At 31.9% G+C, this 23,959-nt stretch overlaps 1 protein-coding gene across 2 annotated transcripts in view; it reads right to left on the bottom strand.

Annotated features, from left to right (window-relative positions):
- DPH6 (diphthamine biosynthesis 6) overlaps positions 1–23,959 on the bottom strand; it is a 492,232-nt gene that overhangs the window by 202,557 nt on the left and 265,716 nt on the right. For both annotated transcript variants that reach the window (XM_051977032.1, XM_051977031.1), the window contains exon 12: positions 22,498–22,672. In XM_051977032.1, the coding sequence (XP_051832992.1) occupies positions 22,498–22,672 (175 nt within the window). The remainder of the gene's footprint in view (positions 1–22,497; positions 22,673–23,959) is intronic.

Genomic DNA, 23,959 nt, shown 5'->3' on the forward strand with positions numbered 1-23,959 from the left:
GGGAAATTTCCATTGGAAAAAAGATGAAAAAAGATAGGTGCATTAATGTACAGCTGATCGAAACCTTAGATATCATCTAGTCTAACTTTTTCATTTTATTTACATAAGTAAGGAAATGGGTTGAAATGCCTTTTAATATCAGGTTTAGATTTTTACACATACATAAACACATTCACATATGCAAATATTCATAAATTTTCTATAATAAAATCTGGAATTTTTCATTTGTTATAATGTGTTTAAGTGAAACATCTTAAAATCATTATTTTGTTTTCTAAACACTTAGTCATAGAAGATGTTCTTTCTTTTTCATGAGCACAATTATACTGAGTTTCTTCAATCATTAGCTCATATTTTAATAATATGTTGCCATTTGGGTACAGCTATAATCATAATAATGAACATGAAGTTCAAAGATCATTAGATATATAGATGGCATGTACCATTAACAAGAAATATTCTGTACCACAGAGATCACACATTAGAAAACTCAGAAATTTCACTGTAGAATTTGCTATACTGAGGCATCTTTCTGTGTAATTAACATAAATCTCTTCACAAAACATGTTAGTTTTAATAACAAAAAGGGGCATCTTACAAGCAAACTACAGAAAAGGACTCAAATAAAATTATAATATAAATAATTTAATTTTTATTCTTATATTTCATAATGATAATTATATCGTTTTAATGGACCTAAAAGAAAACTATGCTCCTTATACACAATATGTGTGTATAGTATGTATAAAATTATTTCTTCTTATATTTTAATTCATATCACTATTGTCATAATATGTAGTATTATTAAAATTGGGTCTAACCAAGAAAGATTAATTCTATAAGCAAGAACAAAATCAATAGTTTCTTTTTAAGAGGCTTTCAGACTTCTGACCTCATGGACATCGTGTAGTAAATGATTTTTTCCCCCAAAACACTGAATGGAGTCCCCAAATCCTAACAGATTAATGTATCTGTGAAAAGAGAGTCATTTAATATTCCTTTGCCAGAAAATTATGACCCATTATTAATCAAAATGGTAATCTTTGTGTTACTAATCATGCATGATCTGATTGGGATTATGCCAGTAACTTCTGGCATAAATATCTTAATAGGACAAATGAAATGTATGTACTCTAAACTCAAACTGGCGAGAGTTTGAAAGAAATGGAATTTTATACAGTTTCTGACAGATGCAAAACTAAAATTGAATTAAGAGTCAAATATGTGCTAGAGGTGATTCTTCACTCCCATTGTAGAACTAATTGAAGCACTTCTAAATTTTCAGGATTCTGGGAGATGAATATAAACTGCTTGCATTTTTGTTTTTCTTCCCGGATTATTTATACCTTCTGAATTCAATTCTCCCTGTGCAACAAGAAAACTATTCAGTTCTGCACATGTATATTGTATCCAGGATATACTGTAACCTATTCAACATGTAAAGGATTGCTTGCCATCTGGGGGAGGGGTGGAGGGAGGGAGGGGAAAAATCGGAGCAGAAGTGAATGCAAGGGATAATGGTGTAAAAAACTACCCTGGCATGAGTTCTATCAATAAAAAGTTATTAAAAAAAATAAATAAAATAAAATTAAAAAAATAAATTTTCAGGATTATAATTTGATTTATTAAATTAAACTGCAAACTTTTTTACTTACATTCTGTATTTTTGTATGTGACTCAGCAACCTGTCCTATTTGGCACCTTTCGGAGTAAAAAGTTGAGGGGAAAATTAACTTTTATTAAGAGTTAGAATATTATGGTCATTCTGAAGATTTTATACTTCCTTACCATAAACACTGAAAATACAGGGCACTGCTAAATAAATAAGGATGTCTTATAAAATTTTAATTAAGTAAATGAAGTGAAACTGTAATATATCTAGTCTTTTTTAACTGTGGCTTTAAAGTATACCCATTATTTCAGGTAGCAACTACAGAAGCAATTTCCACTTAAATGAATTAGTATGACATTTTTTTTTAATGGCAGATTTTCATCTCTAATATTAATTTGACTAAGATCATAGGATGTAGAAGGCAACTGAGAGGTCATCTTGTTCAATTACCCCACTTTACAGATGAGAAAGTTGACACTGTCATAGCTAAGTGATTTGTCCAAGGTCACACGGGCAATAAATTACATAACTTGGGATTTAAACTCAGAATCTCTGAGGGATTCAGACAATGCCTTTTCCATGTCATCATAATGGATCTTCAAGAATGACATAAATTTAGAGTAGGAGCTTAAAATACACACACACACACACACACACACACACACTCAATTCCCTCATTTTATATGTGAATACTGAAGCTCAAATAAATAAATTAACTGGCTTATGATCCAACAAGGTGTAGGTAACAGATATAGACTCTTTTCTCACTACTTGGTTTTTTTTTTTTTTTCTTATCAAGAACACAAAAACAAACCAAAACCTTCCTTGGTTTTTATAAGCCATTAAAATATGAAAACATGTTGCCCTAAGAACTGCATATAATTTTTTTCTGTATTTATCTATTCCAGGATGAAGGTTAAGTATAAAATGGAAGAAAAGTAACAATTTCAATATTAAATTTAGCTTATCAAAATTTCCCCTTTTAAAAATATATTTATTTAACATTAATTTTTTCAAAAATCATTTATTTAGTATATATGAGTAAAACTATTTGCAATTGACATTATTTAAATACAATGGATAAAAGCGCAAGACGAAGTTAGTAAAATCTGAGTTCAAAAACAATCTCAATCTTCATAAATTGTATGATTCTAAGCAAGCCATTTAATTTCTCTGTCTCAATTTCCTCATTTGTAAAAAGGTATATAATAAAAGCACCAATTCCAAGATTAGAAATGAAAAAAATATATTATATATATTTGTACAGTGTTTTACAAACTTTAAGATACTATATAAGTGCTATTATAACTATCATTGAACAGACTTTTGATGTTTTACTTATAAAAAGAAATGAATAATCTTAAACTCTCAGAAGTCTGGAATACTGTTCAGTTAGTTTCCTTTTTTCATTATTTAAACATGCTATATTTTAAAGGCTATTGGAAGCTTTAGGATCTCAAAGACCTATGTCTACTATCCACACATAAAAAGTAGAATAAACTAAGATGACTAAGTAAAAGAAATTAATTATAGAGATTTTATAATGGTACTCCAATAAAATCACTGGTCCTCATATTTACTAAAGTTTTTATATACATGAAAGTAAATATGTATTTTGATATGCCATATGTATATATATACACATATAATTATGTTTTTATGTATACAAAACAAATGCAGTTTGCATACAGAACAATATTATCATACCCAGGATCATAACAATGTAAACTGAATGTAATATCTATTATAACCCAAGGGGAAAGGTTCCCTAAATTGTAAATATACACTTGGAAATGTTTGTTTTCTCAATTCAGTTATCATTTTCAAAATGTTATATTTCCTATATGCCCCATTTTTCATCTGCCCAATTACCAGCAATCTTTTTTTTCCCTACTATCAAAAATGATCATTTGTTTCTTTATTGTAGTAGATAAAACATCCTTTCATTGTTTCAGCTCACAAGCTGTGCGGATCCTACCCACTGTTCTTGCCTCCAGCACTTCACATTATTGGTGTATTATTTCATGCATGCCCTACTCTTTTATCAATTGCTTTTGAAGTAATGTTAATAGACTAGAAAATTGAGACATTTATGAAGTATAGGCAGTGTTTATGAAAAAATCCATAAAATATGACACAGGCAAGACAAGATAAAAGCAGCATTTTAATAGATTATGGCAAAGAGATTCTGTCAGAGTTGACAACTGACTCCTTCGAGATCACTAATTTTTATGGGATTAATTCTGTAATATTAAAAATGAAGTTAAATGTCCTAATTAATCTGTAAATAGCATACCCACAATTAAACCTTGTGTCTCCTCCTTGGATGTGGGCTTGAATGATTTTTGAGTAATAATCCCATTTATAATGAAGGTTAAAAAATGTTTTGCTGGTTATTTTATCAAAATATCTACCTGGACCCAATTTCAAATGGGTGTAAGACAAGCACAATTCTGGTATGAAGAGTCTAATGCTTAATCATTATGCCAGTGTCTTGCTTATGTAGTATAAGTGCCTGTACAGGAAGTTCCTGATTTGAGAATAACTTGTGATTGGCTCAGACACATGAATGAGTGGCAAGAATGGGGGAGTCCACTGTATTCCCGAGGTAGGATTCTTATACTCCTGAGCTTTGTTCTCCAATTTAGAATATGTAGAAAATGACTGACCTAGATGACTATTTCTTATATAGATTTGAAGAATTAATAAACTAGATATATCTATTTCATTCCATCTATTCCTCCATAGAATCTCTATTCCTTATATCTATGTGTCAATTCCAGAAGAGATGTTGCTGATGCAGTGGTAGCAGAGATATAGAGGAAAAGAATTTTTGATATTATTAGATAGTACATGAAATGCAATTTCCTACTGGAGTTGTTTTCTGTAGAAACAATGTTACAAATTGTGTAGGTATAGTTGAAAAAGCACTATAGTTTAGCAATATGATGGGTTAAACAGACACGTGGCTAGCCTGGGAACCTGAAAAAATTATATACATTACTTTGGCAGGAAAAAAATGTTTCAAGTTCCAAATGACTCAATTATAAACCAATCCTTGGAACATAGTAGGTTTTTAAAATGAGGCTTATTTAGTATCTGACTTAGTAACCCAAATCCTCAAATGAAAAATGGTGTTTTAATTTTATAAATTATCTTAATATTTTCTAGCAAGCAAAGGTCATTGAAGAAAGAGGTCTGATCATTTTTAAGCTGACTAATTAATTCGCAAATATAACTTTACAATTAGATTCAGCCACAAGTAATAAAAATGTCATATTTTGAGTGGTATAGAACTGTTTGACAAAGGAATTTACAACATTTTGTAACTTAAAAATTATTTAAATTTAATCTATGAAATGTCAAAACATATAGTTACCACAGTAAAATACTCACTTCAGTGTAAAGAAATCGTCCAAATCAATCATTTTCTATCAGGCACAAAAAACAATTGGTTGAATGACTACTCATATTTCAAATGAACATTTTGGCATTTTTTTAGACATAGCCACAAATCTTATTGGGATCAGATCTTCCTTCTTTGTGCCCTTGTCCTCTGAGGAACGAGGATCTTAAAGAGATGAATCATGTTACCTTTCATAGCTAAGTGGCCTTGATAACAGTCTATAGTTATATTCCAAAAGAAAAACACACAGAAAAAGATATACTGACATTATGTGTGAGATTACTATCTTTACAGTAGTGTTGATATGAATAATATAATTAAGTAAATGAATATTAAAGCTCTCAGAAATAACTACCTGGTTTTCTTAAATACTGTGCTTATATACATAACTCCCCCTCCCTCTCACCCAAATGTCTGGACTAAAATGGCCAATTTAATCAGTTCAGTCAAACAGCTAATTTGACTGATTTTGTAAGGAAATGAATAGGCTATTAGACTAACAGAACTAAGAGTAAGAGGAACTTTAGAGAACATCTAGGCTAACTATGCATTATTTCACAGATGTTTTTCAACAAATTAGGGCCTGAAGAAGTTAAGTAACATCCAGGATCACATATCTAATTACTGGCATGATTGAAATTAGAATTCAGGTTTCTTTATTCTCTTGTGTTTCATTATCTTTTCCCTAAATCACACTACCTCTTGTGAATTAAGCCAAAATCATGTATGTACAATTTGAAATTATGTATGTGAATGCATCTCTGAGATGATAGATCTTTTAACAACATAAATACTTAAAGATATATTCATTCATACAGGATTTTTGAGTTGAAATAGACTATGAAGGAATGAGAAATGTCTTTTTTTTTTCATTTTTAAATTCTCTGATTCCATGGAAAAACCCTAAAGTCCTTGCCTCAGGGGAAAAAAAAAAATCTGAAATCCTAAATTCAGTCATCAATTCAATTTGGTGTGTATGCAAGGATTATTATAGCTAAGTAGCTTCTAATTCCATTTATATCCTATAATAGTTCTGGTGTCCTCTTAAGAGTACCAGTGTTTTTCTTGAAGTTATACTTTTTTTTTTTTTGCTGAGGCAATTAGGATTAAGTGACTTGCCCAGGATCACATTTCTAGGAACTGTTAAGTATCTGACATAAGATTTGAACTCAGGTCCTCCTGACTTCAGGGCTGGTGCTCTATCCAATGAGCCACCTAGCTGCCCCTTGAAGTTATACTTATTGAGAAACAAACAAACAAAAAAGTGCAGAACCACATTAGTTTTTCAAAGCTTGGGCTTTATGAGACTATCTTGATCATTTAGAAAAACATCATATATAACCATTTTTTATTTACCTACTCTGCACCAAATACCTTGTTCAGCATTATAAATACAGAGGAATACATGAAACAGTTTATTAAGGATTTTACATTCTATAGGGGAAACAACATATATACTTCTAGGTACATATAAAAGAACTAGAAGGTAATTTGGAGAGGATGGTACTAGGGAGGGTGTTCAGGAAAGGCCTTACTTTTATGTAGAATGTGGTGGAGCTTTGAAGGAAATTATAGATTTTAAGACATAAGATTAAAAAGAAATGGCATTTTGGGAATATGTGATAATCTGTGCAAAGTTACATAGGAGGTTCTACTCCTGGATGTGAAATTCTGTGAGAGGGACAAGCAAGGAGGACAGTTTGGCTGAGCCAAAGGGATTTAATAGAAGAAATATGTAAACTAAGGATCAAAGAATAGTCTAGGGCCAGGGTCATGGGAAGGTTTTAAAGGTCAATCAAAGAAGTCTGTTGCTGATGCTAGAGATAACAGAATCCTTGAAGCTTGTGTGGCAAGACAGTTCTATCAATGCTTAAGGAATATCACTTTGGCAGATGTGGGAAAATGGATGAGAGGGAGAGACAAGGCAGAGAAACAATCAGGAGATTACTGCTTGGTGTCTTGTCAAGGGACGATGGAAGAGGGTAACGGTTATCTGAGAAGAGAAAATGTAATGATATATATCTCCATCTTCTATATTCTACATACACTGAACCAAGTAATGCTATATACTTGTGTGTTTTAATTATATCCAGATTTGCAACTATGCTACTTTTAAAATTGATATTATTCCCTGGTTTGTGAACAATCAAACTGGAAATGTTATAGCCTTGTTTGAGCTATTCCCTTCACACTCTTATTGGGAAAAAAGCAGAATAATATACATCTGTTAATTACATGGATAGACACACAGAGAATCAATATATGTCTAACCCAAATGCTAAACGATACTATGTGCTACATTCATATACAAGGCTCAGTAAATAGTTATTGGAAGAATGAATGTCTGAATAAAACAAGGGTGTTCTGCTCCTTCTGGGCTAGTTTATCAACATAAGTATATATATTTTAAATATTTTTTAAAAATAAGAATCATTGCTAAATCATGTGAAATCATCATTATAATTAATAGTATAATTATTTCTATTTCTATTGTATTCCATAAAGCAGGGACAATGACTATAACTTTGAGAAAATGTTTTTTTCTTCATGTTAACATAAGCAAAAACAAAAACAAAAACCCCTCACCAAAATTCAACAATTCTTCCAAGACAATTACATATTACATTGTTATTGGTTACATGAATATTTCTAATTCTTTATCATACTTTTTATATACATCTCCAGTTATAATAATTTGTCAGTCCTTACTAGAGATTTACTCTATATTTCTTATAAAAAATTCACTGAGTTTCTATGCATTTTGAGGTAGTTGAGGGAATCAGAAATGTTTAGCTTCCATATTTAATTGACTACTTGTGAAAACTTCATAAAATTTCACAACTTTATCACTAATTTCCCAATGAAAAATCAAAATCCCTACAAACACCTAAAATGGCTCGGTCACTCAGATTTTTGTATACTTTTTCACAATTATTTTTATGCATGGTAATGATACTGTTTTAAGGTAGGTATTTACCATCTGTGCACTTTGGACTACCTTAGACCAGCTGGTTCCTCTAAGAGGAATTGCTCATCTTTTGTTCTTGCTCCATCCTGACCTGGACACCTAGCTGGACAGTGATACTTATTATGTCGTCAGGATATCCTGTTCAGGACCCATTGTTACATCACCTTGAAAGATATGCTGATCTTGTGATCTTGTGTTTTTCTCTGTTGTATTTCCCCTCCTACAGAAATGCTAACTAGATCTTATCTAAACACGAGGTACATTCTTCTTGATTACACTCATAATATAAAGGGGGATATAATGAAGCTTTATTAATGAGATAGGGACACATTCATAGCCTCTTCCATTTCTAAAATTATCATGCAAACTTGTGTTGTTCCTGGATAACTAAAACTGGATTTCTGAAAATTAATTCTGTATTTATATGGTATCTGAAAATGATTTAAAATTCAAAATTTAAAACTGGATTATATTATTGATTCTAAAGTTAAAATGTCAAAAATATTAATTTCAGCCTTGACAATCTACCACTTGTCCTCACAACTGTGAGATTTTATTTATAATCAGAAGGTCAGATATTTTGAGCATTAGTAGTGTGATATTATGTAAGGAGAACTATATGAAGAGGCAGGTTGTATACAATTGTGATTTTAGGTCATTCACTTAACTGAAGAATTGGTACTTCTTTTTTCCTTCCATCTAGAAATGATCCCCCTTCAGACTTTTCATGCCTTTCTACTTGAAAGATTCCCTATGCATATTCTTTTTGCATGCAATCATTTCTTTCCTTTCTTGTTTCATAATGCTCCAACCAAAAAAAAAAAAAAAAAAAAAAAAAAAAACTTTAATTAAAAAGGCTGCTAGCCTTTCTGTTCTTTGTTACCCCAAAGAAGAATAAAGAACAACTATAAATATTTTTGAACATATAGGCCCTTTGCTTTTTGCTCTTTTTGGGAGAAGAGTCAAGTAGTGGTATTCCTGGGTCAAAGAGCATGCACTATTTGATATGCACAGTTTTAGAGCAATCCTCCAAATTGCCTTCCAGAATAACCATAATTCCATCAACAGTAATTTAATTTGCCAATTTTCTTGCAGCATCTCCAAAATGTCATTGTCCCTTTTTGTACATTTTGCTAATATAATGCATGTGAGGTAGACTTGAATTCTTTTTAACTCGTGTTATTAGGGATTTGGAACATTTTATGTCTGTGCTACTGTGCTTTAAGAAACAATGAAGGTGATGTTTTCAGAGAAACTTAGGAAGAATTGTATAAAGTGATGTAGAATGAAGTAAACAGAACCAGGTGAACAATTTACACTTAAAACAACATTCTAAAAAATGAACAACTTTGAAAGACTCAGAAGCTTTGATCAACACACTATAACTCTGGAACACTAATAAAGAGGCCATCTTTTTGATAAGAGAGGTGATGAGAGATTAAATAAATAGAATGAGACATTTTTGGACACAGCTGATACAGGAATTTGTTTTTCTTGATTATGTATATTTATTACAAAGGTTTTTCCTGGTTTTTTGGGGGGGATTTGAGAGGGGGTGGTAGAAGGGACAGAAAATAAATGCCAGTTAATTGAAAAAATAAATTAAAAGAAAAGGAAAGCCAAGAAAAATAATATAGAATTGGATCACTTGTATCTGCAGTGCCCAATTCTGGATGCACACCTGTTGAACTGTTTTGGAAGCACTAACCTAAGTTCCTACTTATGAGTTTCCATGAATTTGGTAGGACCTAGGAGAAAGAAGCAGGACATGGTCCTTCTGAACTCACATGTCATGGGCAAATTTTTAATGAAATACTGTCAGTTTGCACTCACTCATCTCTAACTTGTATTATGGTCAATCAATTCTCCAGACTTTCCCCATGAAGGAATATCACAAGGATATAGCAATTAAGAATACAGGGGTGAAGTTGGGAAGTGTGATTGGATGTTTTTTCAATGAGGAACTTGAGATTATTAAAGAAGTTGTACAGCTTCTCAAATGCATTAATCTATTGTCTAATTCCTGTTCTGTTTTGGATGTAGTTCATTATACATCTATACTACCTATCTCAGACTATACTGATGTTTTAGCTCTATAGCCTAACATATAATAGCCTGGGAAACAGGCATTCTATATCCAATTTTTTTTTTTTTCTGGGTGGACAGTTAGGCTGAAATCTTTGAAATGATTGCCTAGCTCATTTAGATGATCTGTAATGTTCTTGTTATTGATGAATTCTGTACAATATCATCTGTAAATAGAAATATCTGGAGGAACATTATATGAATGATGATTCAAAAACCTCAATGGAACTTTACGCGTTAATGACTTAAATATCTGTATAGAATTTACATATTCATATAATATATAATGCTATATATTCAATAGTTTAAAACCATATGGGGTTTTATTGATATTGATATTTCAGTAGATATCCTCTCTGACAAATGTGGACACATTTGCTAAATACATACTTATTTGTTTTATACCTCATTCAAGAAGTATTTATTCAGTACATACTGTGTGTTAAGCATCATGCTAGGCTTTGGGGACACAAGACAAACACAAAATAATTCTTATAAGTCAGTTTACATTTGTCTGGGGTTGTTTGTGGGCAACAACATATAAAAAAATAAGTAAAAATAATACATACAAAGAAAATGAAAATAACTTTGGGGGGACAGGATATCATTAATTAGGCAGTTCACTCATTATGACTGAGATCATCAACTTTATGAAGTAGGGTAATAATCTGAGGATTGTCAAATAAAATTATCTAATTGTGGGATATTAACTTATATATGAGAGACAACTTGTTGGAGAAAAAAGCCTTCAGGGAAAAAAAATTTAACCACATAACATGCTTTTTTACAGAAAACAAATCAAAAATGCAGTGGGATTTTGTATTTTTTTTGCACCTTTCAGTTATGTGCATGCATGAATGTAAAGACATGGGTTATTTTGAAATATAGTTTGAGAAAGCTCAGCTGTTCCTTTATTACATAATCATCAATGATCTTACTGCATTGAACTGAGTCAAATCTGAAAATGGGAATAATATCATTTTTCCTGCTTGAAATCATATGTTTAACCAGATGATATTTTGAAGACTCTTCAAGGTCCAAATCCAAGATTCTCTTATTAAGTTGTGAGTGCGGTATATTGAAAGATATGACCAAGATTACTACTAGTATCAATCCAATTAAACAGATATTTATTAATGAGGAGGCACTATGCTAACTCCTGGGGAAAGAATGGCAAAAATGAAACAGTACCTATCCTCATGAGGCTTGCACTTTACTGACAGTACATAAATAACCAATATAAATAAGGCTGGGGATTCAGGGGAAGTCACCTTGTGAAACTATTTTCAACAAGACCAATCTTAGAAGTGATCCAGGTTTAATTGTTCCCAGTGGTTCTTGGAAGGGCAAACTCAAAGGGTTGCTCTGAAAGTGATCTTGGTGGGGACATTATGCAAATTATATAAAATACATATGGGTAAAAATTGAAGAGGTCCAAATGCAAATGAGGCTCTAAATGAGTCAAGGTCACATGCTGAGAAAATCACTTGTCATAAATTCATGTGATATATCTATGATGAAATAGATAAACCCAATTCTAGCTTTGTAGAAAGATTCATATGAAGGAACTATCTGAAATATGGAGTGAAGATGAAAACTGAAGGTAAAAATGATTTGCTCATAGAACAAAAGGGCTGAGGAGAATCTCTCTATTGACTAAAATGAGCACTGTCACTATGGATCATGGTTTCATGATATAAAATTTTTTGTCATAAATATTTTTTGAAAACATTTTCAAAAGTTTAAATTTTAGAAATTCTGAACCAAATGCCAAATACAATGAGTATCATTTTGATATATAAGTTATAACAGAAAATAGCAAACTGAACATGAAACTGCAAATCTCTATTTTGTGAGCCTTGTGTTTCTTTTAAAATAGATCTTCTATATGTAATTTTCAAAGTTTTTTTACTTGCTTATGTTTCCTTTTAGTCATTATCTCTGCATTAAAAAAATTGGTTCACTGACCTTCATTTCTTTTTCTTTTTTGGTAATCTTATCATGATCCTTCTTTATCTAACCCATTCCCTGAAAAAAAAGATCCTTGTCACAAATATGCATAGTCCAGCAAAGTGAATTGCCAAATTAGCCACATCCAAAAAAGTATGTCTCAGTTTGTTTTTTGAATCCATCACCTTTCTTTCAGGAATTGGGCAGCATACTTTGTCATGAAGTCTCTAATATTATTAGTTGGTCTTTGCACTGACCCAAGTTTTTTAGTCTTCCAAAATTATTTTTCTTTACTATTAAGTAAATTATTTAATTCTGTTGTTCACTTCACTCAGCAAAGTGATATCACTGGGTCAAAGACTTGTGTGGTGACTTTTGGAGGCATAATTCCAAATTACTTTTCAGAAAGGCTATACCAAGTCATACCCTCCCAACCATTAATGTACTTCTTTTTATACAACCTCTTCAACAATTGTCATTTTTGAATACCTGATGTGTATAAGGTGAAATCTCAGAGTTCTTATTTCTATTTCTCTAGTTATTAGTTTGTAGAAGCATTTTATATGGTAATTTTTTATAAATATGTTGTGATATTCACATCATCAGCTTTCAGGTTGGTCTCCTCTAAGGCACTTTTAGATTAAATCTAGCTAAATTATTCTCAGAGAATCCATGCTAGACCACCAAGGCATCTAATCTGGAAAGGTCATTGTAGGGGAGCCCCTGCAGGACATTTTTGGAGATATCAAATCCCCAAGGATCTTTGTTGGAGTAATTTCCTGAATAACCCAAGAGGCTGGGTTATTTCAAATGTTAAAAGACTAATCAGAGCAGATGGAGATGTTATATAGGTAGTGAAAAGGACACTTAGTTTGGAATCAGAAGATCTGGCTTTAAATCATGGCTCTGTTACTTATTACCTGTTACTCTTTAGATCTTACTTCTCTCATTCATATAATAAGCAGACAGGACAAGACAAACTTTAAAGTCCCCTAAGGCTTATGGATACTTAGTACTGAATCAATAATTGTTGACATGGTCTTCACAGAAAACTATTATTTTATGTGGAAAATTATTTTATTAGATACTGAAATAGGCCTTTTTTTATTCATAGTATTTTAATGATTCTGATCAGACCCTTGGCTAAGTGATATATCTCCAAGAATGAAAAAAAAAGTCAGAAACACAACCTCTGCTCTGCAATGTTACTCCAATTATTCTAACAACTATCTCAGTATGCTCAACAGTCAAATTATCTTAGCATATATTCCAATATTTTGATAAATTTATCAACAAGTATTTATTAAGCACCTACTATGTATCAGGCATTGTACTGGATACTGGATATTAGGGAAATAAACACAAAGAATGAAACCATCCCTATTCACTAGGGCAGATAATTAATACAATGTATAAAACACTAGGTCTGGAGTTAGGAAAATGTGATTTCAGACCCAGTCTCAGACACTTACTAGTGTGTGATCCTGGGCAAGTCATCTAATCACTCTCTGCCTCAGGTTCATCAACTGTAATGAAGAGACAACAAAAATACCTACCTCCCAAAATTATTGTGAGGGTCCAATAAGGTAAACAACTTAGCATAATACCTGGCATCCAGGAGTCATTTAATACATGCTTGTTTCTTTCCTCCCTCCCCTTAATAAGAAGCAACTATTTCAAGAGGAAAGAAAATAAATACAAAAGTATCTCTCTCTCTCTTTCTGTGTATACACACACATACACATACATATATATATACATACACACACACATATATATATGAATACACACATATTTAAGCTTAAGCTTATTTATATGTCCTCAAAATATGATAATGGGATTTCTTTTTTAATAGATATTCCCTATGCAATTTTTATAACTCAGAATACATTAATTAGTGGCTTATGATTTATTTTGGTAGTCCTATTTACTAAAGATGAAGTGACCTTCTAGCAATCTTAAAAAGAATAAAAACTCTCCAATATATGGTGTCATTATGCCAAAATATGATAGTAACAGGTTATGTTTAATTTCCATGGATTAGTTAAGCTAAGTTTAGAGAAGTTCATCATTGTTAGTATGGACAATTGTCTGCCATGAAACAGAAAAATACAAAATGCTCCACTGCTTTTGTAGTGACAAAAGTAGAGTAATGGTAATTTTTTAAAAAGGGTGGAGGAAAGAGACTAATAAGGCAAAAAAATGTAATCTATAGAATGAGAAGACTAAAGAACATACCCCAAAGTACTAAAAGAATATGCAATTGTCTTCTAAATGACAATTGATGACTTCCAAGGAGCCATGTAGAATGGGAATGATATTTTAGAATTAGAGCTAGGCAAAAATTTTCATGATTTTTCAAAAGGGGAAGAAGATACTTTCAATGATAGGAAAATGAATTTGACTTCAATTTTTGATATATCTAGAATGGATTGTTAAATTAAATGTCTGTGAGCATAAAGAAAGGAGAATAATCACTGTTACAAACTAAAAAACAAATTTTAAAAAGGCATTAAATAAATCTAAAGATTATTTAGAAAGAAGAATAATTGATTCTAAAAGAATATTGGGCCATATATAATCTATGAACTAAAAATGCTTTCATATCATTGAGGGTAAGAGAAATGCTTAGAAGGAGTGGGAAGAATAGTAAGGACAATTATCTATACAAAAATATATCATGCTCAAAGGAAGAAAAGAAATAAAATGCTTGAACAATGCACAAATTGGATATTAGAGATAACTTTGATAGCATAAATATATATCCACAGTAGAATTTTCTTCTTTTTTATGTCATAAATAATACAAATGGACATAGTTTGTGTTTTATGAGGTTAAGTATAGAAAATGCTAATTGAATTAATATTGCTATTACTTGTACTTTTATCTAAAAAACATGGCAAACTGTAACTTGACTGTTGCCATAGCACAGGAGATCAATTCTGCAGATATGGTTAATGTATTCTTATCTTGAAGTTAGCAGATAAAGAGAATGTGCCAAAATAAACAAACTGAAAGTGTAAACGGACATTCTAAATACATTATCATATTATAGGAACATCTGGTACTAACACTGTCAAGTTTACATATGTTCTCAAATACTTATTTATGTAACAATCAAATCCTAAGCATTCCAGCTGCACTTGTAAACTTTTTATGAACTGAAGTCATATGCACAAGCTCAGCTGAATGTACTCAACAGAGGGAAGATCGTGAGGAAACTACCAACTCTCCAAGAGATGTTTGATTGCCAATACTGCCTTCTGACAGGTCCTGGGACTTCTGTGTCTTTTATTAAAGCTAAGCTGCTGGCTCTATGATTTGGTTTTGTGTAAGTTAGGTAGTTAGGAATACCTAACAATATAGTCCCTATTTGGCAACCATATTTTTGTACTGATTTTATTATAAGAAAGAAATGACCACAGGAAAAAAGAGTTAGAAAATCATCTTTGAGAACAGACTTAAATATTTTGGTTAAAACAATTCCCCTATGATTGTCCCACTAAATATGGGATAGATCATTTTGACAGCTCTGTGTTAGCTGTATGTAGGGATTAAGTAGCAACAACATAAAATAGTAATGTAAAAAAAATAACAGTATTATCTTCTTAGAAATATTATTAATGAAAACTGGTAATTATGTGGAACTTCTCTTAGGAACTCCTTGACCTTTAAAAACAGTGTTGTGAATATTCATAAAATTTGTTACATTTTAAATTAAAGTTTAGTAAAAGTAGGAGACACTATAGTACAGTATAGGATTTATAGCTTGAAGGCACTATCCAGCCTAATTTCCTCACTTTATACAGAGGAGTCAAACTAGGGCCAAAAGAAGTAAGGTGACATTCAAGGTCACAGAACAATATAGAGCAGAACTGGGAGTCAGATCTCCTATTTCCAAATCTCTCTTCTTTCCCTCACACCATATTGTCTCTAACTTAGAATCCTAAAGATGGTCAATGTTGGAGGTAGAAGTGCTTTGGATTTCAGTAATTCATTGTTGATCACTAAAAGGAATTAAATGTCCCTAATTAGAGATTTCTCAAAATGTGGCTTTCTGACCAGTACTTTCACATAAACCACAGCACATACTTTTATAAAAAGGGACCAGCAACATTAAGTCCTTTCGTCTCTGAAAAGAAGATGCCTAATCAATCTCTTTCTGTCAGGCTGAGGTTAAAAGGACATAATCAAGGTACATTTTTTTTTTTTTTCTGGAGGAAATCCCCTCATGATATGGCTGGAAGGATCCCATAAGGTTCCTGTGGAATTAAACAGATGCCCTGCTGAGTGATTTGTAGAATCTGTTTTGTGAATACTTGTAATTTGCATGAGCTTGCCATACTTTCTAGCTGTCAGCAATGTACTTATGCCAGCATACATCAACTGTGACCTAAAATACTCTGGCTATTAGAAGCCTTAGGATCTAGAGAAGAAAATAATTTTGTACCCAACTTTATCATACCTTTATAATGAGGGTAGTCATTCTTTCAGGACTACAGTTAGCCTTGCAAAAATGGAAATCACCAGCTCTATTATTAATGTTATTAGGTGCCAGATACCTTTAACTCTTATCTTCACAGAGCTGGTCTTCATCTAGGCATTGTGAAATTGGGGAAAATGATAGCAATTGCTCTGAATTTATGAATTTCTCTTCTCTCTTCTTACATCTTAAAAATTTTTTTCAGAGGAGCCTCAGAAGTTTCCCAACTTTTCCAAGTCTCAGTTACCACTACCCATTTTATTAAAAAATGATTTTATTGATCTAATAGTTTTTACATTATTGTCATTTTGGGGAGGGAGTGCTATACCTTGTCTAGAATAAGTTTTTCCTTGAAACTAAAACCAAGAGAACATTCTGAAAGGCAAAATGGATACTTTTGATCACAGTAAATTAAAAATTTTTGGACAAGCAAAACTAATGCAGTCAAGATTAGAAAGGAAAGCTGGGAAAAATGTTCATATTCAGTGTTTCTGATAAAGGCCTCATTTCTAAACTATATTGATAATTGTCTCAAATTTATAAGACTACAAGTTGTTCCCCAATTGATAATGGTCAAAGATATGAAAAGACAATTTTTAGATGAAGAAATTTAAGCCATCCATAATCGTATGAAAAAATGGTCTAAATCACAATTAGAGAAATGCAAACTAAAACAATTCTGAGATACCACCTCACATTTCTAAGATTGACTAAGATGACAGGAAAAGATAATGATAAATGTTGGTAAGGATGAGGGAACATTGTATTGTTGGTGGACTTGTGAACTAATCCAGCCATTCTGGAGAGGAATTTGTAATTTTGCCCAAAGGGCTATAAAGCTATGATTACCCTTTGATCCAGCAATATCTCTACTGGGCCTATATCCCCAAGAAATCACTAGATGGGAAAGGAGCCATATATGCAAAAATGTTTGTAGAAGCTCTTTTGGTGGTGGCAAAGAATTGGAAAATCAGATGTCTAATAATTGAGGAGTGGCTGAATAAGTGGCTAAGTATAAGTTATACATGACAGTAATGGAATATTATTGTTCTTAAAAAATAATGAACAAGCTGATTTTAGAAAGGTCTGGAAAGATTTATGTGCATTGATGCTGAGACAAACAAGTAGAACCAGCAACACATTGTACACAGTAACAGCAAGATTGTAATAAGATTATGTGATGATTATGACAGACTTGGTTCTTTTCAGTGGTTCAGTGATCTAAGATAATCCTAATAAACTTTGGATGGAAAATGCTGTCTGCATCCAGAGAAAGAGAGAACTATGGAGACTCAATGTCTCCATGATATTGTTCACTTTTTTTCTTTTGCTTCAGTTTTTTTTCTCTTATAGTTTTCCCCTTTTGTTCTGATTTTTCTCTTCTAAGATGATTCATAAGGAAATATGTTAAAAAATGAATGGGGGCAGCTAGGTGGTGCAGTGGATAGAGTGCCAGCCCTGAAGTCAGGAGGACTTTTGTTCAAATCTGGCCTCAGTCACTTAATACTTCCTAGCTATGTGACCCTGGGCAAGTCACTTAAACCCAATTGCCTCAAAGGAAAAAAAAAATGAATGCATATATAATCTCCCCCCCCCACTCCCCAAAAAAAAGTTTTTATGTGCAACCAGGGAAAATAAAAACTTAAAAAAAGAAACTAACACAAATTAGTAACCCGTTTTGTCACTAAAAAATAATTAGGCAAAACATTTGATACAGTGACTAGATCTGATAATATACCTGATATGCTGCATCACAGGTCCTCTTACTTACTGACTTGATTTATTCAACGTTTGCTTCCTTTTAATGGTCTTCTCACTTACTTTGTAATCACTGTCAAAGTTGTTCTCTTGGTTCTGCTTATTCACTGTGCGTCGGTTAATACAGTTCATAAAAATCTTTTCATGCTTCTCTGAATTTCTCTTATCTGCCAATTAGTATTGCCCAATAATATTCCATTGCATGCATACTGAGCTAAGAATAGAGATTGACTTTATGTTATCATGGGTGCGAGGAACTCCTTGATGAGGAATTCTACCAATGCAGGTTGGCAACATCTCTTGTTATAGCCTTGAAAAGCTGCCTAGGGCACTGAGAGGTTGAATGATTTGCCCAGGGTCACACAACCAATATGTAAAACTTGACCTAGATCTTCCTGACTCTAAAGCTAATTTCCTTTTTGTCTCTCAATTCACATGCTATTATATATATATGCTATTCTCCACCTGATGAGTATTCATTTTATTTTTCAAATCTTTGACATGGCAAATTGATATTATGAATATTTTCTTTAATGTTTGACTTTTACTTTTGTTTTTAACCTCCTTATATTATATATCCAGGAATGAGTCATAAAGTATGGGCATTATAGACACTTTATCCAGAAAGGTTAGACCACTTCAAAAATCCAGGAGTATATGCTTGTATCTGTTATCCCATGGCTGCCTGGTTTTAGTGGGAAAGGAGGACAGGCATTTATAAATTTAAGGCTGTTTCAAGGCTATAGTTCAGTATAGCCTTTTAACTCGTGATGCTGTTGCAGAAGAAGCAATTCTCAACTGTCTACAGACTATTTGATAAAAATACCTAAAAAACTAAGGTTTTAGAAGCAAAGAGGGCAGGTGCAACAGTGCTCAAGAACAGAGGGAGAAAATCTTCCATATCTGTGCAAGGTTGGTAAACAGTAGAAGCTGACATTCATGTAAAGGAAGGAATAGTTCTTTCTGAACAAGGTCTCTAGACATATCAGTGACCATCAATGGACCCAAATCTATATTCTTGATGTAGATCCTTGGCTTTTCCAAAGCCTTCATTACAATACTGCTATTAGAGTCTGAAAGATTAGGAACAACCTTTTGATAAATGAAATTACAATTCTGAATAATGTGAAATAGGGCTGTTTCCTAACTCTCTTAACTTTACATTTAGATAACTTATTACGGTTATTAGATGAATTGAACATATACCCTCTAGTTATAGGAAATGAAATAGCATTTCATTCTGGTAGGCCTATTAGATTATGATGTAATCCCACTTAACATCTATAAAAAAAAATAGACATTTACATATTCAAGTTAGGAAAAAAGAAACAAAAATAATAGTATATAAAATTTTTTATCAATATAATATTCAAAAAGCATGTATCAGTTTCAACAATAAGACAAAAAAATCTCTTTTCTCCATCTAAATTGCTCTCTGGATTGAGCAACCATTATTATTTTTATTATTTACATTGCTTATATTGTTTGGTTCTACTTTCTTCCCTCACCACATATATATTTACCATACTTTTGGGGGGTAATTTTATATGCAAATAGCATTTTTGCATAAATAGGTCTCTCCTGTTAATGGCTTTTATAAATATAGGGATCACTGAATTAAAAATATGGGGAAAACTGAAGCTTTTATTGTATAATTTTATTTTACTTTAAAAAGAATGCATAAATTTATAGTTCTAATAGCAGTGTAGTAGCATCCTTGATTTTCTATATTCATGATAGCAACCATTTTACCATTTTAAACTACTTTTGCCAATTTGATTGGAGTTAGTGTTTCACAGTCATTTTAAATTGTGTTTTTCTGATTACTGTAGCATTTAAAAACTTTACACATAGTTCTTAATAATATGTTTTTTTCTTTTGAGAACTGCCTTGTCTTTTACTACTTTTTAAGCACATCTTAATTGGTAATCTTGTGCAACTTAAGTCCTGACATTCTTTTATTGTACTTTGCATCATCTGCAATTTGGATTCTTCTAAGACTGTCAGCAATAACACACGATTGTGAGTGATACAGCCAAATAACATCAACGACTATTGTTTAAAAAGATTTTTCTAAGAGCAAGCAGTTTTGATTCATTGAATTTAGGAATTCATTAAATGCAAGCTACCTGATTTTTTTCTTCTTTATTAATTTCTTGGCAAAGTTCACTCTATTTACAAGATATATGTCCACCTGTCTGTTAAGTGGCACGATAGAGTTACAGCTAATGGATCCCTGGATCAACATATCTTGGTGATTTGACCTTGAGCAAGTTCACTTAATTTCTAAGTTTCCCAGAGTTTCACATTTCTGAATGTCCACAACTATGTATGTTTGTATGTCTCAATACATATAAAGTATATACATATATTTTTTTGGAAGGGAGCTGGAAATTTCATTGATATAAGTTTTCAATGAATAACTTCTCTCCACTAAAGCACATGAGTAGCTATTCAAGTGGTAACACAAATTCTGAGAACTTAAATGATTTGTCTTGAATCATACAATTACTTTGTATCAGACGCAGGATTTGGACTCAGTTTTCCTGACTCTGAGATCAGCTACTAGATTATGCTGTCATATGTATATACACACATATGTGAACATCAAATGCCATCCACCCACATGTAGACTGACTAACTCAAGGGGGCAGTCTAAATGCATGTAAAATTTTGAACAATGTTTTTTTCAACCAGCCTTTTTTTTTTTTTTTTTTTTTTTTAAAACAGTATGAGTTACTAAGTTGGCTATCTTTGGATTGACCAATAATTATATTTTGGAAATACTGGTCTCATGCAGTAAGCATATTATATGACTTGCACATTTAGACCCTTCTTAAGTACTTATTAATTGAACTAAATCCAAGTTCAATGCTTTGGAAACAAAATAGAGAACTTTCTTAATGCATAAAAATGTCTTTCAGATACACTTCTAGTGAAAAACAGAATGAACCCAAAAGCTATCTTAAAATATTTTAAGAGCATACTTTGCTATTCTAGAAAGTAAAACAATGTTCAATGAGTGAAAGTTATAAAGAAGATTTAAGTTCAACTTAAAAAAATATTTTTAAAATTAACTTGTGCTATTTCTAGAATTTCTATTCCAGAATTTCTAGAATGTGGTATTTCTAATATATAGTATACTGCTTGTTAACTGAAAAATAAAAACAATCAGAACTTGGATCCCAGTCTAATTCTTCTTAGTTCTAGTGTCTTCCCTCCATTAATTATTTCCTATTTAGCCTGTATATATCTTGTTTGTACATATCTATTTGCTCATTGTATCTTTCAATAGATTATGAGTTCCCTGAGGGCTGGGACTGGCTTTTGATTTTCTTTGTATACCTAGCACTTAGTATTGTGCTTAGCACATAGTAGGCACTTAATAAATGCACATGGACTTCTTACGGTCTGACATAATTCTAAGGACATTGGTATGAGAATAAATTAGATCATACTCAAAAATCAAATTATATAATTAGTTTAAATTCCATAATGCTATGACTGTTCTCAAACTAGAGCACTATACTTTTATAAAGCAAAGTCTAAGCTAAAGAAAAATAAGAAAGCAACCTTTATTTGGATATTAAGGGAAGAGGAAATATTTTTTTCATATGCAAAGACAAGGACATCTATCCCAATAACATTTTTATTTTTTGTGAAGATGGCAAACATTTCTTTAATTATGATTAAAATGACAGAATAAATTTCCTAAAGACAAGTACTCATAGAAAAAAACATAATTCATAGCTAAGAATAATAAACTCTTTAAATTCACAAACTCTATAAAAATGATTTATATTATGTATAATATTGATAGGCATTTCCTTTTTAAAATATGCTTTCTATAGTTGAACTTTTTATATTTTGATAATGAAAAAAATTTAGCTCTGCTTCTTATTCTCAAATATAATACTACAATAATGCTAAGAAACATTTGACTATGTAATTAGAAAATACATCTCATTTCAATTTATTGTAAAATATTTATATTTAAAAATAGAGAGGAATGTGAATGATAATGTCTTTTCTTCTTTTTCCAAAATAAGAGTCCCTAATGTTTAATGATGCTAATATTGATTGCCATTATGTTAATAAATACAACATAGATATCATTAATATGGGAAAGATTTGAATCATTGTGAATCAGAAAAAGCAATCATAGATGACAATTTTCTACACAGTTTTAGTTGAGAACAAATGAAGCCTAGCAAGCTCTAATAAACTTTACTTACCTTGATGGCCTGACTGTATGGTCCAATGTTAGCAGGTGCCCAGTGAGAAATACTCTGCACATGCATCACTTCTTTGGAACAAGGAAATGCTTCAGCAATCATCTTGTTGGTCTTGTGAGCAAGACAGTCAACTGAAAAAAGGAGACCATCTGGCAACAAAGCTTCTACACAGACCCTGAAACAAAACAAATTTAAAAATGTTAATATGGAGAAGTCATTTCCTTTAATGCTACAGATTTGTACAAGAGGTATTCTAGAATATAATCTTCAAGATATATTCCAAAGGTCTGACTCATAATTGAAGTAGTGGTTTAATGACACTTTCCATGGTGACTCTAAAGAGTGCTGTAGTTTCAGTTAAGTGAGACATGATTTGCATTTCACCTTTGACATTCCCTGTGGGATCTTGAACAAGGTGGTTCACTTCTTAGCCCTGAGGGAGCAAGCATTTCTTTTCTTTTTTTCTTTTTTGTCTTTTTATTCCCGAATAACTAGGGTAGTAACTTGTACCTAGTGGACATGTAGTAAGTGTTTGTTGAGATGAACTGAAATGGAAAGCCAGAAAATTTTTTTTCTAAAGAAAAAGTAGTGATCATTGAGCAAAAAAGATGAGCATTTTGGGGAAAAAAAGATAAGAAAAAGATAAACAATTATATTAAGCAATTTCATTATTTTAAAAGTACTATAAGTCCCTAAAAAGATTATATGCTTCTCAAGAATAGAAACTATGCCAAATGTTCTTGTGAATCATATATACTACTTGCTGAAGTGTTGGAAACACAAGATAGTTATTATTATAGCTTCTTATTTATAAAACATATGCATGGGTAATTTTTCAACATTCACCTTGGCCAAACCTTCTGTTCCAACTTTTCCCCTCTTTCCCCTCAGCCCCTCCCCTAGATGGCAGGTAGTCCAATACATGTAAAATATGTTAAAGTATATGTTGAATCCAATATATGTATACATCTTTATACAATTATCTTGCTGCACAAGAAAAATCGGATGTAGAAAGAAAGAAAAAAACCTGAGAAGGAAAACAAAAATGTAAGCAAACAATAACAGAAAAAGTAGAAATGCTCTGTTGTGGTCCATACTCATTTCCCATAGTTCTTTCTCTGGGTGTAGATGACTCTCTTCATTACTGAACAATTGGAACTGGTTTGAATCATTTCATTGTTGAAGAGAGCCATATCTATCAGAGTTGGTCACCGTATAATCTTGTTGCCACGTACAATGATCTCCTGATTCTGCTTGTTTCACTTAGCATCAATTCATGTAAGTCTCTCCAGGCCTCTCTAAATCATCCTGCTGATCGTTTCTTATACAACAATAATATTCCATAACATTCATATATCATAATTTATTCAGCCATTTTCCAAATAATGGGCATCCATTTAATTTCCTGTTTCTAACTACTACAAAAAGGGCTGCCACAAGCATTTTTGCACATGTGGATTCC

The sequence above is a fragment of the Antechinus flavipes genome, chromosome 2, assembly GCF_016432865.1.
Source record: "Antechinus flavipes isolate AdamAnt ecotype Samford, QLD, Australia chromosome 2, AdamAnt_v2, whole genome shotgun sequence".
Taxonomy (NCBI): domain Eukaryota; kingdom Metazoa; phylum Chordata; class Mammalia; order Dasyuromorphia; family Dasyuridae; genus Antechinus; species Antechinus flavipes.